We start from the raw sequence: 17,951 nt of genomic DNA on the forward strand, positions 1-17,951 counted from the left end.
CCAGTTCTTATTTGGTAAGGGTTCATGGTGATAGGATAGGGGGAATTCCCACCCTTTTCTCAGATTAAGAAAGCAATGGCATAAGAAAGTATTCTCTGTGAGCTCTCAAAAGCTGGCACAGAAAGGATATGTGGTCTCTATTTCTTAGCCAAGACTTGGGAGAGAGAAAAGGGCTTATCTCTGCGGTACTGGGTTATCTCTCAGATGACACTGGAGACAGATGTCCTCTTTTTTCTGGGCAAGTGTAGGATCATAAGAGATTCTTGGATCAGAACAACAGATCCATCTTTCCTTTTCTTACAGTGAACAGCAGTGGTGCCTCTGGACAGGCTGTGATATCAATAACCCTTTTATATTTCGCTTTCACCGTGAATGCTAGTCATAGCCATCCAAATTAGTAGCTGTTGATGGCCATATCCTCAGTGACATTCCCTAATCTAAAGCCATAGAAATTAATGCCCAGTGACACATCTTGGGAAGCAAATTCTTTGAAATATGAGCAGTATGATGAGAATATGTACAGGTTGAGTATTCCTTATCTGAAATGCTTAGGAGATTTGGATTTCTTTCAGATTTTGAAATACATATATTTCCATGTATGTACATAAGGAGATGTCTTGGAGATGGAACCCAAGTCTAAGCAACACATTTATTTCTGCCTCACATCCCACTTTTACATATAGCCTCAAGGTAATTTTAATCAGAATATTTTTAATCATTTTGTTCATGAAACAAACTTTGTATACATTTGAACATTCAAAAAGTAAAGGGGTCACTATCATAGTCCCCAAGTGGACAGTTTTAGATTTTTGGATATTTTGGATTTTAGAATTCCAAATAAAGGATGCTCAACATGTGTTACTTGTATATAGCTTCATCAGGAGTAGTGATGAGCTCAAATTTTGACTGGTTTGTACTGACAAGCTAAGAAGCAACCACAAATGTTTAATAAAAATAGTTTTCTATAGATCAGTGGTTCCCAACCTGTCGTCTGTGGATCACCAGTAGTCTCCAAGAACTAAAATATGGTCCGCGGCCTCACTGTTACGACACTGTTGCAACAAGAGCCACTGATCTTGTGAAAACCTCTAGTAGTGCTAAGGCAACAGGGATGTTGGGAGGGAAGAGGCTGACGACCCACAAAAGGCATGACAACAAGGCTCCTGACTACTGCTTTTCCTCCTCTTCCCTCCCCCTGAGCGGAGCCGTTCCATGTGGTGCCTGGACGTGGAGGTGCCTTGGTGTCTTCAGTTTTAGGCCTGATTCTCGGGTTATTTGAGGTGCTGATTCAGAAAACAGCATTGGATAGACCACATCAGCTCTAGATTATTAAATATGGTTTTCTGAGGGTGAGCCGATGGTGACTACTGGATGGCATATGTTCTGTATCAGAAACTAAAGCTGATGCAATTTTCTGAATCAGCACCCCAAATAACCAAACTGAATCTAAAGTTGATCAATAATTGATTCGTAACCCTTTGTGGACTAATATTGGAGAGTGGTCCCTGGTCAAAAAGTTGGGAACCACTGCTATAAATCCTGTAGTGCAGGACAATTCAGATGAATAGGCACTTTGGTTTGCCACAAACTAAGATCAGAGAAAGAGGATGTTAATGCCCAACATGGGGGGGGGGGGGAGGGCAGGGGATGCTAAGGCTTATTTCTAGATGTGATTTGCATAGCTATTAATGAACCCGCTGTCATTGTCCACCTTGTTCTGTGCCTCTCTCTCTAGTGCAGTGATTCTCAACCTGTGTGTCCCCTACAGCTCCCATAATTCTCAGCCAGTTTACCAGTTTTTAGGATTTCTGTGAGTTGAAGGCCAAAACATCTGGGGACTCACAGGTTGAGAACCACTGCTCTAGTGACTGGAAAAGGATGTGAAAGAACAGTAGCTGATAGAGAATACTATCCACTAAAAGGAATGCTATTTTCAAGAAGAGCTGTCAACCATATGAACTGTGTGTTTGCTCTTGCCACTAAATTCTATATGTTCACAATTAAAGAAGCCTTGGTTATCCATGAGAGCTGGGTCATACAAATTAGGATTTATTTATCTCAAGTCTAGTTTGCTTTTAAAAAACCTTCATCAAAAGATTCATTCAGTTCTGGTGGGTTTTTTCGGGCTATATGGCCATGTTCTAGAGGCATTTCTCCTGACGTTTCGCCTGCATCTATGGCAAGCATCCTCAGAGGTGAGGTCTGCTGGAAATGGGAAAAAAGGGGTTCATATATTTGTGGATATATATCCACAGATATATAAACCCCTTTTTTCCCATTTCCAGCAGACCTCACCTCTGAGGATGCTTGCCATAGATGCAGGCGAAACATCAGGAGAAATGCCTCTAGAACATGGCCATATAGCCCGAAAAAACCCACAAGAACTGAGTGATTCCAGCCATGAAAGCCTTCGACAATACAAAAGATTCATTATTTAACATGTTTTATATAATTACTCCAGGTATTGCTTCTATTGTGTTAATTTTGTCCTAATAATATAATTGTGCCCCTTTTGATTGTTTAGCACTCCTGCTTTAATTTTTCTCATTTAATATTTGGGGGTCTTGTGGAAGAGCTCTCTTTGTTTTCACTTTTTATTGTGGTCTGTTCCTTTGCATTGTTTGTATAATACTTCTGTTTGTCTTCTGTACAACATTTTGATACATTTGCATTCAATAATGCATTTCTGTTACCTTTTCCTTTTCTTCTTGTTTGTCCCCAACTCTCTGAAGAGTTTCATCAATCATCCAGTGAAGTCTTTTTTCTTCTTGCTGCAGATGAGTAATTTTGTATACTTCCCTCGCTTCAGTCCAGATTTTCCTGTTTTCACCATCTTGTTATGCTTAGTAATACTAAGTTGCTCCTTATGCAATCTTCAAATTGAGAAGGATGTGTATTGCATTATATTTGAGCAAATTGATTGATTTAGTACTAAAACTTTCTGCTACTTTTTATATAATAGGAATTCATAGTACGCATCACAATCCACTTCTGGTCTTGTTTTTGCAGAAGAATGAAGCTTTTCCAACTTCTGTTTTAATAGTGTATTCTGTTTGATTTCTGTATTGGCTCTAGGGTGATGTCTACATACATATCATCGTAATTTGTTAAATTGCCTGAAGAATGGTCTTGTGACTAACTATTCTCCTTCTTCATTTATTGATCCTGGTTCAATTCTGGAATAGTATTTGATTCTAATCTGTCTCCTGTTTTTATATTTCCGTGTGGTGCAATGGGTTAAACCCTTGTTCTGGTAGGACTGCTGACTGAAAGGTTGGCGATTTGAATCCGGGGAGTGAAGTGAGCTCCCATCAGTCAGCTCCAGCTTCTCATTCAGGGACATGAGAGAAGTCTCCCAGAGAATGGTAAAACATCCAGGCGTATCCTGGGCAATGGCCAATTCTCTCACACCAGAAGCGACTTGCAGTTTCTCAAGTCTTTCTTAACACACACACACAACATTCCTGTCGCCTATGATGACCAATATGTCCTTTGTGATCGGTTTCTACCTAAATGCCTGCTTCAAGCATCTGAATTATTTCTGCTCTGTTGGTGCAGTTGGCGCATAAACAGGGTTAATGTTATATTAAATATAGCCAAGGAAATCTCTCTGTGGAGAAACTGACGTATGCAAGAAAAGACCTTATTAAATATGGCCACCGTTGCTCTGCTCCACTTCAAATGTCCAAAATGGTTTTCTTTTCAGGCAAAAAACTATGACACGGAAGGGGAGAGGCCTGCCTTTTCTCCTTTGGTTTGGCAAGGGAGGGGTAATGGGATGGAAGCGCTCCTGGCCTCTGCCTCCTGTCACTGCCTTTGTCCATCATAGAGGCAGGTTGTTTCTTTGCTCTCTCCTCTCTCTTTTTCTTTCAGATGCATTCTCATTCTTTCCCCTCATTTATATTCCTTTCCTCCTTGTATTTGTATAGATGTAGACATTTTAAGGTCAGCAATGCAATTCACCACCCTTCCCTCGTAACCCCTCAAATAAACCGTTCCTCGCCTTCCTACATATGCTTCCATTATGCATTTTTAAAAGGAGAGGAAAAGATTTGTTTATTACATTTCCCTCACTTTTATCCATAACTTAACAGTAGGTCAAAGCAAAATCCATAATTTTGGCCCCAAAATTTGCCCTCAACATGAAGCCAATTTATAGACGAGTACATAATGTTCTCATAGACAAGTGGCAAATGGAACATAAACCAATTTACTAAAAATCAGAATTAAGCATAGAAGTAGGATGATAATAGTATTCATGGATCTACAGCATTTCATCTCCAAACACCTGAACCATCCTGTCAATTAAGGTTAATATTTCATTATGAAGATGGACAGAAAAGCGCAAATAAATATTTAAATACCAGATATAAGAGTTGTGATTTCTTTATTTAAATCCCATTTGTTAGGAATTGTAAAACTATGCATGCAAGCTTTTAGTTTGAGAGGTATGAAGAGCAGTTTGAAGGCCTTGCATAAAAGCGCTAATGGCATACATTTATTACAGTTAAGTTTTGAACAGCGTTTGTGATGTTTCTGTTCCATGGTTGTATGGCTGGTAGATGTAGATCCTGGCAAATGCATGTCACAGAACAGCATAATTAGTTCTTTGTGCCTTGGGGGCTCCAGGGTTTGTGTTTCTCAAAAGATGGTACACGGTGCTGTCTAGGGAGTTCATTCTGAAACTGAGTCAAAGGCACGATATGGATGAGAATCTATTCAAGGAAAAAGTCTACCAGAAACAATCCTACTAGGCATGCCTAAAGTAGCTCTTTGGATCCTGGCCAAGATGTCTTGACCATAATTCAGCAAGCAAAAAAAGGCTTCCCTGTGCCCAGCATGGGGTTTTAAATCTTTTGCATGCGCGCGTGCGTGTTTCCAAATAATTATCTTAAGAACTTAAAATAGGATGGAAAAGATAAAGCCGCTATCTCATGCTGAAATTAGAAAACTCGTGTTGAAGGGTGAGCATTTGAAAACCCTTGTGTGCTTTTTAAAAATCCATTCTGCACATATCTTTTAGTTGTACTATTTAAAATGGTTTTTAATTGCTGAACTATTTAATATATGTTTAATTTATAAAAGTACTAGCTTAGGTTCATGGAGATGCCTGGGTTAAGAATTTTGTAATGATAAAAATTAGAACTAGTCATTATTTATTTTTGGGTTTTATGACTGGTCCCATTAGAAAATGTATAAGGGTGGGTGAACTATAACTCCCATCAATTTCCCTAAACCCCACCAGTATTGAAAGTTGGGCATGTTGGGTCTGGATGCTAAGTTTGGTCAATATCCATTGTCGGTTGGGTTCACAATGTTTCCTGGATGTAGGTGAACTATAACTCCCAAAATTCAAGGTCAATTCCCCAAAAACACCACCGGCATTGAAAATTGGGCATCTTGCCTACGTGTGCCAAATTTGGCCAAGCTCTATCATGGGTTGGGTTCAGAATGCTCTATGGATGTAGGGGAACTACAACTCCCAACGTTCAAGGTCAATTTTCCCTAAATCTCACTAGTATTCAAAGTTGTGCATGTTGGGTCTGCCTGCCGAGTGTGGCCCAGATCCATCATCATTAGGGTTCACTATGCCTTTGAAAACCCTTCTGTGAGTTTTCTTTATCCAGCCTGCATGTGTCTTATAATTGTACTATTTAATTGATGAACTATTTAATACATGTTTAATTTATAAAAGTATTGCCATTGTGTATTTCTTTAAGTTGATTTTATTATAAGGCTCATTGTGATTTTTTTTTTTTGTATATTAATGTCCTAAATACTCTAAAAAGCACCAGATCCCTTTTGATTTTGGAAAGTAAGGAGAGTCATCTCTGGTTAGTTAGTACTTGGGGTGGAGGACCACCAACAAATAGCAGGTGCTGTGGTCTATATTGCAGAGGAAGGAACTGGAAAACATGCATCTGAATATTATTTGTCTGAAAAATCCCCTATATAATTCATGGGGTTGCTGTAAGTTAACGGGACTGGAAGACACATACACACATATCATCATACTATGCATAAACAAGTGAAAGTAAAAAAAGTGACATCCTGTTTCAGTGCGACTTCATTCATTTGGGACAACTTCATAGATGTCATGGAGTATGTTGAGCATGGGTCAGTCTAGGCAAGACAGTTAGCCTCCTATATTGCTACTCCTATGTGTTGTGCTCAGACTCTAGTAGAAGAAATTAGTACCTGGAGATGTAACACCCATTGTACATTTGATGTTGAATAGTATAAACTACCTTTTGTTATAGATCTGCTAGAATTCTTTCTCTGGAATGCACAGATATGATGTAAAGTGGTAGCTATTTAGTGTGTTTATTAGGTACCAGTATTTAGTAATGGCATAATGCAGGCCATAGTTGGATAGGTAAGCCACCTTTAAGGTTTGTGCACTTCAATATAGCACTGCTTTTTAAAAATGTAATCTTAACTGTGTATAACAAACAAAAACTTTTAGTGTTTGAAGTCAGCAAAGCTTTTACAGATATTTTCCAACTGGTTGCAGACTGTATTTAAAGGGTTGCTAAAACTGACATGAAAGTAGCAAAGCTTATGTTGAAATTTGTCACAGGTGTTGGAGGTGGTAAATGTCACTAGTATGGCATTTCCTCTCAAACGGAATAGTTACTGTCTCTTTTGCCATAGTTTGTAATAATCATAAGATATATAAGATTAAGAGAAATCTCATTTAAGTTTGTATTGGTAATCTTACCCAAATATTTAAATTAGTTGTACATCTTTAACAACCACTTGTCATAATGATATTGAATAGGATGCTTTCTTAAGTTTTTTATATACTTGATCAACTATAAATCAAAAAATGCAGAAGTCATCTAACCCCTTGTTCCAGCAAATAGAGCTAAATTTTATGTAGTCATTGTAGAAGTGAAATGTTTCTCCTTCCCATGATCCCATGAAAGTGGATATTTTAGTATCCCACAATTGCATTGCAGTATTCACACAGAACCAAGCTTGCTGGACTGATATTGCAGTGTTGTACTGCAAGAGCAGGGGTGTCCAACCTTTTTGCTTCCTTGGGCCACCTTGGAAGGAAAAGAAGGGTCTTTGATCGCACCACTGTAAAACTGAAGCCACGCGTACATACAAATAGTGAGAGCATATGATGTATGGCGGTGCTATGCTTAGTACAGAATACACATTTGAATTCATTTTCATAATGTATGTGACTTTGCAACAGAGTTCTCTTACTCTTTATTAGTTTACTTTAACAGTTTTTTTTTGTTCTGACAAAACTGTTTGCAACTATAATTCAAATTATGGATACTACTCTGATATTTGTGGATGTAATATACTCGGAAGGCGGTGGCACAGCGGGTTTAACCACTCAGCTTCTGAATTTGCCAACCGAAAGACTGGTGATTCGAATCTGAGGAGCTGGGTGAGCTCCCACTGTTAGGCCCAACTTTTGCCAACCTAGCAGTTTGAAAACATGGAAATGTGTGTACATCAATAGGTACTGCTTCTGTGGGAAGGTTTTTTTTTATTTGCTCGTGTCGGAAGCGACTTGAGAACATATTGCAAGTCGCTTCTGGTGTGAGAGAATTGGCCATCTACAGAGACGTTGCCCAAGGGACACCTGGATGTGATACCATCCTGCTGGGAGGCTTCTCTCGTGTCTCTGCTGTGGGAAAGTAACGGCGCTTCATGCAGTCATGCTGGCCACACGACCTTGGAGGTGCCTATGGACAACGCGGGCTCTTCGGCTTAGAAATGGAGATGAGCACCACACCTTAGAGTCAGACATGATTAGACTTAATGTCAGGGGAAACCTTTACCTTTAATATACTCAGATTATTCCATTCCATTCCGTTGTCATCTACAAATTTTGCACTGTGCAATTGAGTTACAAAAAGAATCACAATGTTTTAAGCAAGTTTACACATTTGTTTTAGGCTGCATTCATAGCCATTCTGGGCAGCATTTGGCATGTAGAACGCACCTGTTGGGCATGCCTATTCAGAGTGTTCCCGACTTTGTTTTCTTGAATGTAGTTTTCCTTCACAAACAAAAAAATTGCTCCCATCTAATCTATTGTGTTTTGCATTGGGGTAGTTTGTCATCTCACATGATGTATTGTATTTGGCAAAAATTTCCCATGCCATGTTGTGACTGAAACATGACGCAGAGAAGCCAGTGAGAGAGCTTGGGTGCTAAACAACCACTTGTTTAAAGGTGGGAGGACAGCAGCAGATGCTGACTTGATCCAGGCAGAGATCTTGATGTAATGAGAAGTGGGGATGGACAGATCCAGTGAAGACGTCAAATATAGAACAGATAGGGACATCAGCGAGAACCCCTAAGACAAGACAAGGAAGTAGACAGAGAAATAGCATCAGAAATGATTGAACTGACCCTCACAAGAAAGCACTTTTCATAACATAATTCTCAATAGGAAAAATATATGGTGTATATAGTCAGAATATGGAATGAAAGTTATCCTGCCTAAGCCAAAGTTTATCCCTTGACATTACTGAATCCTACACTGACCTACTGCTTCTCCTAAAGTTGTAATATGGACAAGACGAAGAACTCTGGCATTCAGTCTCAGGGCATTATTGTTTTAAAGCAGCCGTGAGCCTGAAGAGATTTTATGCACTCACATGGTAGTTGGCATTCAACAGTAAGGAAAACAAGCAGTGTTAGCGTAAAGGTTAACTTACTGCCTTTCAGAACATGTAGGGTATTTTCGTTGACAAGCTTTGAAAATAATATAGACTAGGGACTGATCTAACAAGTGGTAAACAACTGGTTGAGTTTGGAGGCGAATGGTCATTCTAGCATTGTATACCTAGGAAACCAAGAAGGTGTATGATATTACTAGAATCAGCTTTCTGTATCCATGGATTCAACCAGCTGCAGCTTAAAAATATTAGGGAGGGGTATTTCTAAAAAATAAACCTTGATTTTGTTTTGTTCCAGCACTTTGCTGTTGTGTAGTCAAACAGGACATTATTTTGAGGAGATGACATTCTTTCTTGCTTTTTTAAAAAAAACACCCTGATTTTTCAATTGTTGTCGATTCTACAATAAGAAACCGACATAAACCTAAGAGGAAAAGAGCTGTTTTCCTTAATTTGTAGGAAAGACCTGGGATCAATGGTGTCATGGATAATTTTCTAACCCCCAGAATAGTCCTTGCTGTGGGAAATTCCTTCCAATAATAGGCCACACATACTCCACATGTTCTGAAAGGCAGCGAGTTAACAGTGGTATAGTAAAGTGGTGTCCCTTATGTCAAATGTCCCTTATATCAAGGTTTGTGTAATGGAATTTTTAAGAATTCTCATTTCATGGATGGTTAAATCTATGGATACAGAATCCATGGATAAGGAGGGATAACTCTATTAAAGGCTATTATTTTACTGATTTTTTTTTGCTTCAATAGATTAGCAATAGTTTTAAATATTTTTACATCACTCAATATGCACTTGAAGCGATCCTCAATAATGAACTAGAACATTTCCTTGATGCTACCCCAATTGATCCTATTTCTAGTAAAATCCCAGATTCCTGGAAATTGGCAAAAATAATAAACAATTTCAAATCCAGGAAGCAGCACTACTCAGACAGCATACAGTATGCTGAATCAAGATTTTAAAATTCACCGAAATATTGACTAATAGGATAAATGCATTTATGACCAATTATATCTATGCATATTAGTATAGATTTATGCTAGAAAGATATCTAGCAGATGCAATAAGAAAAATCTTAATGTAATTCATGCAATTAGGTTTAATTGCAGTAATGATCCCATCTCTTGATGTCCTTAAGATGTTTAACCACCTGGAATGGCCATGTTTTGTTTCCCTGCTGAAAATGAGCAGTGTAGGTAAAGCAGTTGTCACTGCTATTAAAAAAGGAAGACTCTCAATCTGTAGTATGGGTTAATGGGCATGTTGTAGAAGTTCAGTTTCTGTCTAGGAATGAGGCAAAGCATGCTGTCTTCCACCATTACATTTTACATCAGCCTTAGAAACTTAAAACAGCTACAGAAATTATGCAAGTACTAAAATAGTGGAAGCAGAAGATGCCATTCCAAAATCAATATACAGCATATGCAAATCTGCTACCTATCAGATACTGTAAATAGCATCATCCCACTCGGAGCCCCTGGTAGCACCCATGTGCCGGGAGGACTGCTGACCAAAAGGTCTGCAGTTCAAATCCAGGGAATGGAGGGAGCTTCCATCTGTCAGCTCCAGCTTCTCATGTGGGGACATGAGAGAAGCTTCCTACGGGATGGTAAAACATCGGGGGGTCGGGGGTCCCCTGGGCAACGTTCTTGCAGATGGGCAATTCTCTGACACCAGAAGCGACTTGCAGTTCTCAAGTTGCTCCTGACATGGAAAAAAAATCATCCCACTCAAGAACTTACTACAGAATTTTCTGGACTAAAATTGTAATGATTCTACTTTCTACTATATTAACTTTGTGTTGGCGGTTTGGAAAAAAGTTTTCAAGATTCACATATTTTGATTTCCAAAAATCTCTATTAATAGCAATGCTATTTAATATTAATGTTAATATTATTAATGCATCCTTTACAACATAACTATAAAATTATACTTAAATATTTAAGAAAAAATAAATGGTGTGCAAAAATTAAGTTGTCTCTTTGTTATAATTTTCCCCTCCCCAAATTTTTCTTTTGCAACAGCACAATGTCTCCAAGTAAAACTTGGAAAGCAGTTCTATTTTCTCAGTTAACAATGTTTGTTAAAGCAAATCATCCAATTACCTGGGTGCAACTAGAGAAATACTTAGAATAACTTTCCATATGGTTTCTTTTTTCATAAATACCCAGTTAAGTTCAGAAATATGTTTAGAAGTTAAATGTCAGCATTAAATGTCAGCTATCTGGCTCAACTGAAAGATTGCTAGGGCCAGAAGTATGTCAACTCGGTCTTTTTCAACAACATCCAAACTTCAAAAATAAGGATGCATATAAACAATTTGATAGATGGAAAGAAACGTGTGTATAGAATTGGATTTCTCTGTTTTCCCTTCAAAAGGCAAAATCTTTCAAACCGATCAGTTCAAAGAAAAATCAGAATAATCAAAATAGCCTACTTTCAATTACTGTGTTTGCACAAAATATACACAGATCACTAAAATCACCAAGGGCTTTCATTGCATGTGAAATAAATGTGTAAGTAATTCTCTTAAAAGTAAAGAGCTAGTTTTGAACATTTATTAAATCCTTATAGACAAGTTTAAGTTTAAGAATCAAATCTTTAGAAATATATTTTAGATGAGAATTGAAGTAAAACATGGGCCATCATTACACATACCATATATACTTGGGTATATGTCGAGGCACCTAATTTTACCACAAAAAAAAACTGGGAAAACAGTGTTTCTGGGCAGAATTCAAAATGTTACTTATGACCTTTAAAGACCTAGACCAAGGGTCCTCAAACTTTTTAAACAGAGGTCCAGGTCACAATCCCTCAAACTGTTGAAGGACCGGATTATAATTTGGAAAAAAAACCCATGAATGAAATTCCTATGCACACTGCACATAACACTTAAAAAACACTTAAAAATACAATAAGTAACAATTAATAATAATACAATAATTAAAATTAAGAACAATTTTAACAAATATAAACTTATTAGTATTTCAATGGAAAGTGTGGGCCTGCTTTTGGCTGATGAGATAGGATTGTTGTTATTGTTTTGTGCTTTCAAGTCGTTTCAGACTTAGTTTGACCCTGACCGAGGGCCGGGTAAATGACCTTGGAGGGCCATATCTGGCCCCTGGGCCTTCGTTTGAGGACCCCTGACCTAGACGGTTCAGGCCCAGGCTGTTTGGCTGACCGCACGGTCTTGTATGAACCTACCTGGGCCCTGAGATCTTCAGAGGCCCTTCTCAAGCTTGGTTGGTGGGAACAAGAGAACGGACCTTCTCAGTGGCAGCCCCATGGTTCTGGAACTCCCTGCCCAGGGAAGCCAGAATGTCCCCCTCTTTGCTGTCCTTTCGGTGGCAGGTTAAAACCTTTTTGTTCAAACAGGTATTTACAGACAAAGGTTTTTAAAGATTATGTGCTGTGATTTTATTTGCTTTTATGGATTTAAGCTGAATTATTTTTAATACTAATGATGATTAATACTGCTTTAATATTTGTATATTCTAAGTGGTATTGCAATGCTTTTGTTAGCACCTTTGAGTCTCTGTATGGAGAGAAAAGGGATATAAATAAACATAATAATAATAATAATAATTATTATTATTATCATCATCAGACAAAGAGGTCAAAAATCGTGTGTGTACCTTTAAGATTCCTGTTGATTTGTGGCACTCCCATGCATTTCATAGAACTTTCTTAGGCAAGAAATGCTTAAGAGATTGGGTTGTTGTAGGTTTTTCCGGGCTATATGGCCATGTTCTGGAGGCAATTTTTCTCCTGACGTTTCGCCTGCATCTATGGCAAGCATCCTCAGAGGTAGTGAGGTCTGTTGGAAGTAGGAAAAAATGGTTTATATATCTGTGGAATGACCAGGGTGGGACAAAGGACTTTTGTCTGCTGGGGCTGGGTGTGAATGTTTCAGCTGATCACCTTGATTAGCATTCAATGGCTTGGAAGTGCCTGGGGGGAATCTTTTGTTGAGAGTGATTTTATGTGCCTGTTTGTTTCCCCTCTGTTGTTTTAAGAGATTATTTTTCCAGTACCTTCCTCTGAAATACAACATTTCTTGGTGGTCTCACATCCAAGTACTAACCAGGATTGAGACTAATTTGATTGCAAGTTCAGAGGAGAATGGGGAATTGGTGTATTTATTCTGTGTTGGGTAAAGAAAGATAAGAAGGAGCAAAGGATATGACTATTCAGGAACCTTGTTTGTCTTGGTGTATTTATTTATTTATTTATTTATTTCGAGTATGTCTACCCTACCTTTCTCCCCCCGAAGGGGGACTCAGGGTGGCCTCACACAAGCACCATACAATGCTATCAACATGTAAAACAGTCCAAAATACATTAAATACATTAAAAATAATTAAAAACACATTATAACAATACATTAAACAGTAAATTAAACAATCCAGTTAAAACCAAATCAAGTCTGGGCAGATTCAGTGTCACAGATATCCCGTCTTCTTTGTAATTGCCGCTGTCCCCTAATCAAACGCCTGGTCCCAAAGCTGTGTTTTCAATTGTCTTCTAAAGGGATGGGAGGGAGGCGGCCAACCTGATGTCCCTGGGGAGGGAGTTCCACAGATGGGGGGCCACTACCGAGAAGGCCGTGCCTCTTGTACCCACCCAACCGCGTTTGTGATAGTGGTGGGATCGAGAGCAGGGTCTCTCCTGAAGATCTTAAAGTTTGTGATGGTTCGTAACAGGAGATACGTTCGGACAGGTAATCTGGGTGTACTGCTCCCTCAGATTAAAAAACAGATGAATGAAATTGGATGGTTTTAAAGAAAAAACCCCACAGGTGATAATGCAGCAGCCAGTTTAAATATGACAAGCATGGAATATTCAGAATTCAACTTTTAAGTATATTGATGGGCTTTAGAATTAGCATTACTGTACAAAACACTTTGTGAAGACAGACATTTTGGGATAGCTTTCACAGATGTAAAAAGCAATTAATATTATACATAAACAAAATGAATGTAGCAATGTTCTTGACCTTGAGCAAGAATATGTAATGCGTCCTGAATTCCTCCATGTGTGAAAAGAAATATCATAGAAGTAACCATTTGATTTCACCGATCTTATTTAAATTTACTTGAAATAAGACACTTGCTTACATAGGTGTTGTTTTCTACCTTCGGAATAATTTTGCTCGAATGTCAATTGTTTTTACATTTGTGCATAGTACTTTTTGTGTGAAATAATGTTTTTTCTCTCTCTTTTCTCTGTGTTCAGAAGTCGAAAACTTCAGATCCGAAATATCCCGCCACACTTGCAGTGGGAGGTAGGCATTTGTCTTTATATTTTCAAGATAACTGTTTTTAAGAGGATACATTGATGGTGTGTTTGTTTTTTTTTTTTGCCTTGCTGTCTGGGTTCTTCTCTCACTTGATCTCCTAACAAGTGCAAGTTGTTGACAGGAACAGATTTTGTTCTTGTGGGATAAATTGTTTTTTATCGTGTCAGAAGCGAATTGAGACTACAGTTATAATGCATACAAAAACCACAAACAAAGTTAAAGACTTGGCATTGTACTAAATTTCCTTTGACCAGAAGCTGGCCACTTGGAGTGCCTCTGGTGTGGCTAAGAGGGTCCTCCATTGTGCCTGTGGCAGGGTCAGACTGCATGGTCTGTGGTTTGCTCTTCCCCACACTCATATGTTGTGGACGCTATGGAGATCATTTGCAAGCTTAAATAACAGCTTTCCAAATATTTCTTGCAATTGCCTGTAATCATGGGCAGTTGGATATCAAGATTTTCTGGAGTCTACAGTACATTCCTAGGTGAATTGCAACTTCAAGTTCTGTACTCTCTCTTTCTGTCTCTCTTTGAAGGTTCATCTCCACTTTTCTCTTTTTTTGTAAACATTAGCATTATGGCAACTTTTAAAAATAGAAACTCTCTTGCTTTTTCATATAATTACTCTTCTCTCACTAGCTATTTCTATAGCATAATGCCGTAATTCTAGAAATCCACATCCTGTAATAGCTGTGTACTAATGCATTTTGAAAACTTTTTTACTTGTGTCTCTTCCTCTTACAGTAGGTTAGAAACGAATTGGATTCTTTCTGTGTAATACAAAAAAGGTAAAGGCCTAGGGAAATAAAAAAAAAGTCTTCACAATGCTTGAAAGCACATCAGTGTAGGTGCTAGGAAAGTTTTTTTGAAGAAGGTAGTGATAGAAGTTAAATGATCACAATAATCAAGTCCCTCTCCACAGTTGTCATGTATCTTACTTTAGATTGCATGTGTCAAACCCAAGGGCCATTGGTCAAACACGACCCTCCATGTCTTTTTTTGTGACCTTCCAGATGTTGGACTACACCTCTTGTATTTCTTATCATTAGACATAATGACTAGAGCTGATGGGAATTGTGATATAGTAACACCTGGAAGCTTTGCTGCTTCAAAGCCTGGCTGTTTCTTGCAGAGGTGACAGGATCCCTCTTGTCCTTTGCTGAATGTAGCATTTGTTGGATTTTCTTAATGGGTCTGTAGATAGTTTGTGATTGAAGTGATTGGATTGACCTTGAAGGAGCTGGGGGTGGTGACAACTGACAGGGAGCTCTGGCGTGGACTGGTCCATGAAGTCACGAAGAGTCGTAAATGACTGAACGAATGAACAACAACAAGATAGTTTGTAGGTTGTGTTTCTTCATCAGCTTCTCTATGTTGTCAATGGTTTCCCCAGGAAGGAAGCAGCCATGATTTGAAGCTGCAAGGCCAATAAATACTAATCAAAGTGGCCAGTTGCAACATTCACACTTGCCTCAAGCAGACAAGAGTTCTTTCTCCCACCCTGGACATTCCACAGATCTATAAACCTCACTTGCCTGGTTTCCAACAGACCTCACAACCTCTGAGGATGCCTGCCATAGATGTGGGCGAAACGTCAAGAGAGAACACTTCTGGAACATGGCCATACAGCTTGGAAAGCTCACAGCAACCCAGTAATAAATATAATGGCAACTAGGTGTGTTCTAAAATAGTGCTTCTTAAGATATTTGATATAGTAATATGTCCTTGTGTGCCAGAATTTAGCCCATAAACTACTATTGGTATTCTGGGTTTTTTGGAACATCTAGAACTAACATCTGATAGGCAGTGGACCAGCACTGATCTATGGACCACTACTTTGATTCGCACTGTTATAGAGTCTCAGATATAACTAGGCATTCTTGTAAGGGACAGATATTTCTGAAATAACCAGTGTAGTGATTGATGTGTTAGACCAGGACTGAAGAGATGTTCTGGTCTCTGTTTTTGATAGTGTGACACGCAGATGTATGTCCCTGAAAATGGGTTTTGTCAGCCAGAATTTTCCAGAATGGAGAGATGAGTTGGATCTAGTTTGGCAGGAACTGTGTTAGCTTTCCTTTGGTTTGAATGTGTCCATACAGTTTCTACCCCCTGATGTGCTGTATGACGTATGAAGAATACTGGTAATAATGTATATTTTTCCCTTTAATATAGTAATCTTGATCGATAACTCAAATACCTGAGCATTGTGAACAAAGCGATTGGGTGTGCTTTCTAATTTACTAGAACATTTATGTGCTGCTGAAGTGTTTTTGTTAAAAACAAATTGTACATAATCACATGGATCTAAAATCATTTGTTACTCCCACCTAGAGTAGACCCATTCAATCAGTGCATCTTATACAAATGTTGTGTTGATTATTGAGTCTGCCATTTACAATTGGTTCTAGAGACCATAGTGGATTCCATTGAATTCTTTGTTGAATTAATGAATGTTTGCTGTTTTTTGTTGAAAACTGCTCTGAGTCCCCTCAGGGAGATAAGACAGGATATAAATAAAGTATGATGTTTTGAGAGACTTTGCTGGACTGTGGTTTGTGTATTACAACAATAATAATTGGGGTTTATTTTTAAATTATTTTTAGAGTTTTAGTTAATACTTAAGCAAAATGAATTTCGTTCTGATTTGATTACTGCTTGATTTTTATGACACAAGTGCAGAATTTTAAATATTGGTGTGTATACATTATACTCTTTTTAACAAGCTTATTGCTGAAGGAATCTATTTGTCAACATGGACCTTCACAGGCTTACGTGAAAGTAAGAACTTAGAGCACATTAGGCTTCCTAATAAACATGTGTAGAAAATGTTACTCTTGTATGACCTCTATAAAAGAATTCTATCAAATTTGACTCATACTGTCATTTTCTGAATATTTGCCCTTCGGATGGTTTGGTCTAAAACGTGACGCATCTAGCACAGCAAGTGGTAAAGGAGTGTAGGAATTGTAATCTGAAATATTTTGAGAATGGAAAGTTCTTGACCTCTGGATTTTCCATTGTCTGTACAAGTTTGCACTTAGTTTACATTTTCTTGACCAACCAATGTATACCGAAATAGCACAAAACTATACATTGCATAGAAGATATGGGTGATTATATGTATGAATGTGGAACTTGCTTATCACTTCAGGATCAGGCAGAAGGAAGGTTACCTGGATTTCTTTCTCACCATTTCTGCAGCAGAAAGCAAAGATGATATGATGAAATGACCAAATTCATTTGATGTTTTGGTTCATTTTCATCAGCTGTGGATGCTTTAGCTCTCTAGACATCTGTCTTTGCACCGATTCCCCTCTTCTTGGTTACCTTTCAAGCTTTTCTCCTGTTTCCTCCATCTCTTTCATATTCCTTCATGTGCCTCCTGCCAGTGTTCTTCTCATTTCCTTATATTATGTACTACAATTATAAAACTCTGACTTATTGCCAGGTGTGTGAAACTTCTCATTCTTCCTAATGTGCCAGCTTCTGTAACGAAAGTGTTTGGGCGGCTGTATATGTTACTGTTCCTTAGTAACAATGAGGGGCAGTTTTAGATGTAAATCACATAATAACGATAGCAAAAGCAGTGAAACAGTAGATGTTCCTGGTGTTATTAAAATGAATCTTGTGAAAGGGAATGTATGACGCTTGAAATGACTTCAGTAATGCACAGTGCTAGTTTTTAACTGCGCAAGCGAAAAGATTCCTTAAAGGGATTTCTGCCTGTTCTACTTAAAACTAGAAAATAGACAATCATAAGCAAAAACTTTAAAAAATACCAGAGTGCTGGGGGTGTGAAATAAAATATAAACTCCTCTTTTTCTCAGCACTTTTAATGTTTTATTGTATTGGTGTAGAAGAGAAATCTGACAGAAGTCTCAGGGAGATAGGGTGGAATATAAATAAAGTTATTTATTTAAGTAGTAAGTTGTTAATTAGTATGGAAGTGTGATGTATGCATATATGCTACAGCAATA

General features: G+C 38.2%; 1 protein-coding gene across 2 annotated transcripts in view; it reads left to right on the plus strand.

The window, feature by feature from the left end:
• IGF2BP3 (insulin like growth factor 2 mRNA binding protein 3) overlaps positions 1–17,951 on the plus strand; it is a 92,354-nt gene that overhangs the window by 26,906 nt on the left and 47,497 nt on the right. For both annotated transcript variants that reach the window (XM_060782092.2, XM_060782093.2), the window contains exon 4: positions 13,908–13,956. In XM_060782092.2, coding sequence (XP_060638075.2) covers positions 13,908–13,956 — 49 coding nt within the window. The remainder of the gene's footprint in view (positions 1–13,907; positions 13,957–17,951) is intronic.

This window comes from Anolis sagrei, chromosome 6 (assembly GCF_037176765.1).
Source record: "Anolis sagrei isolate rAnoSag1 chromosome 6, rAnoSag1.mat, whole genome shotgun sequence".
Taxonomy (NCBI): Eukaryota; Metazoa; Chordata; class Lepidosauria; order Squamata; family Dactyloidae; genus Anolis; species Anolis sagrei.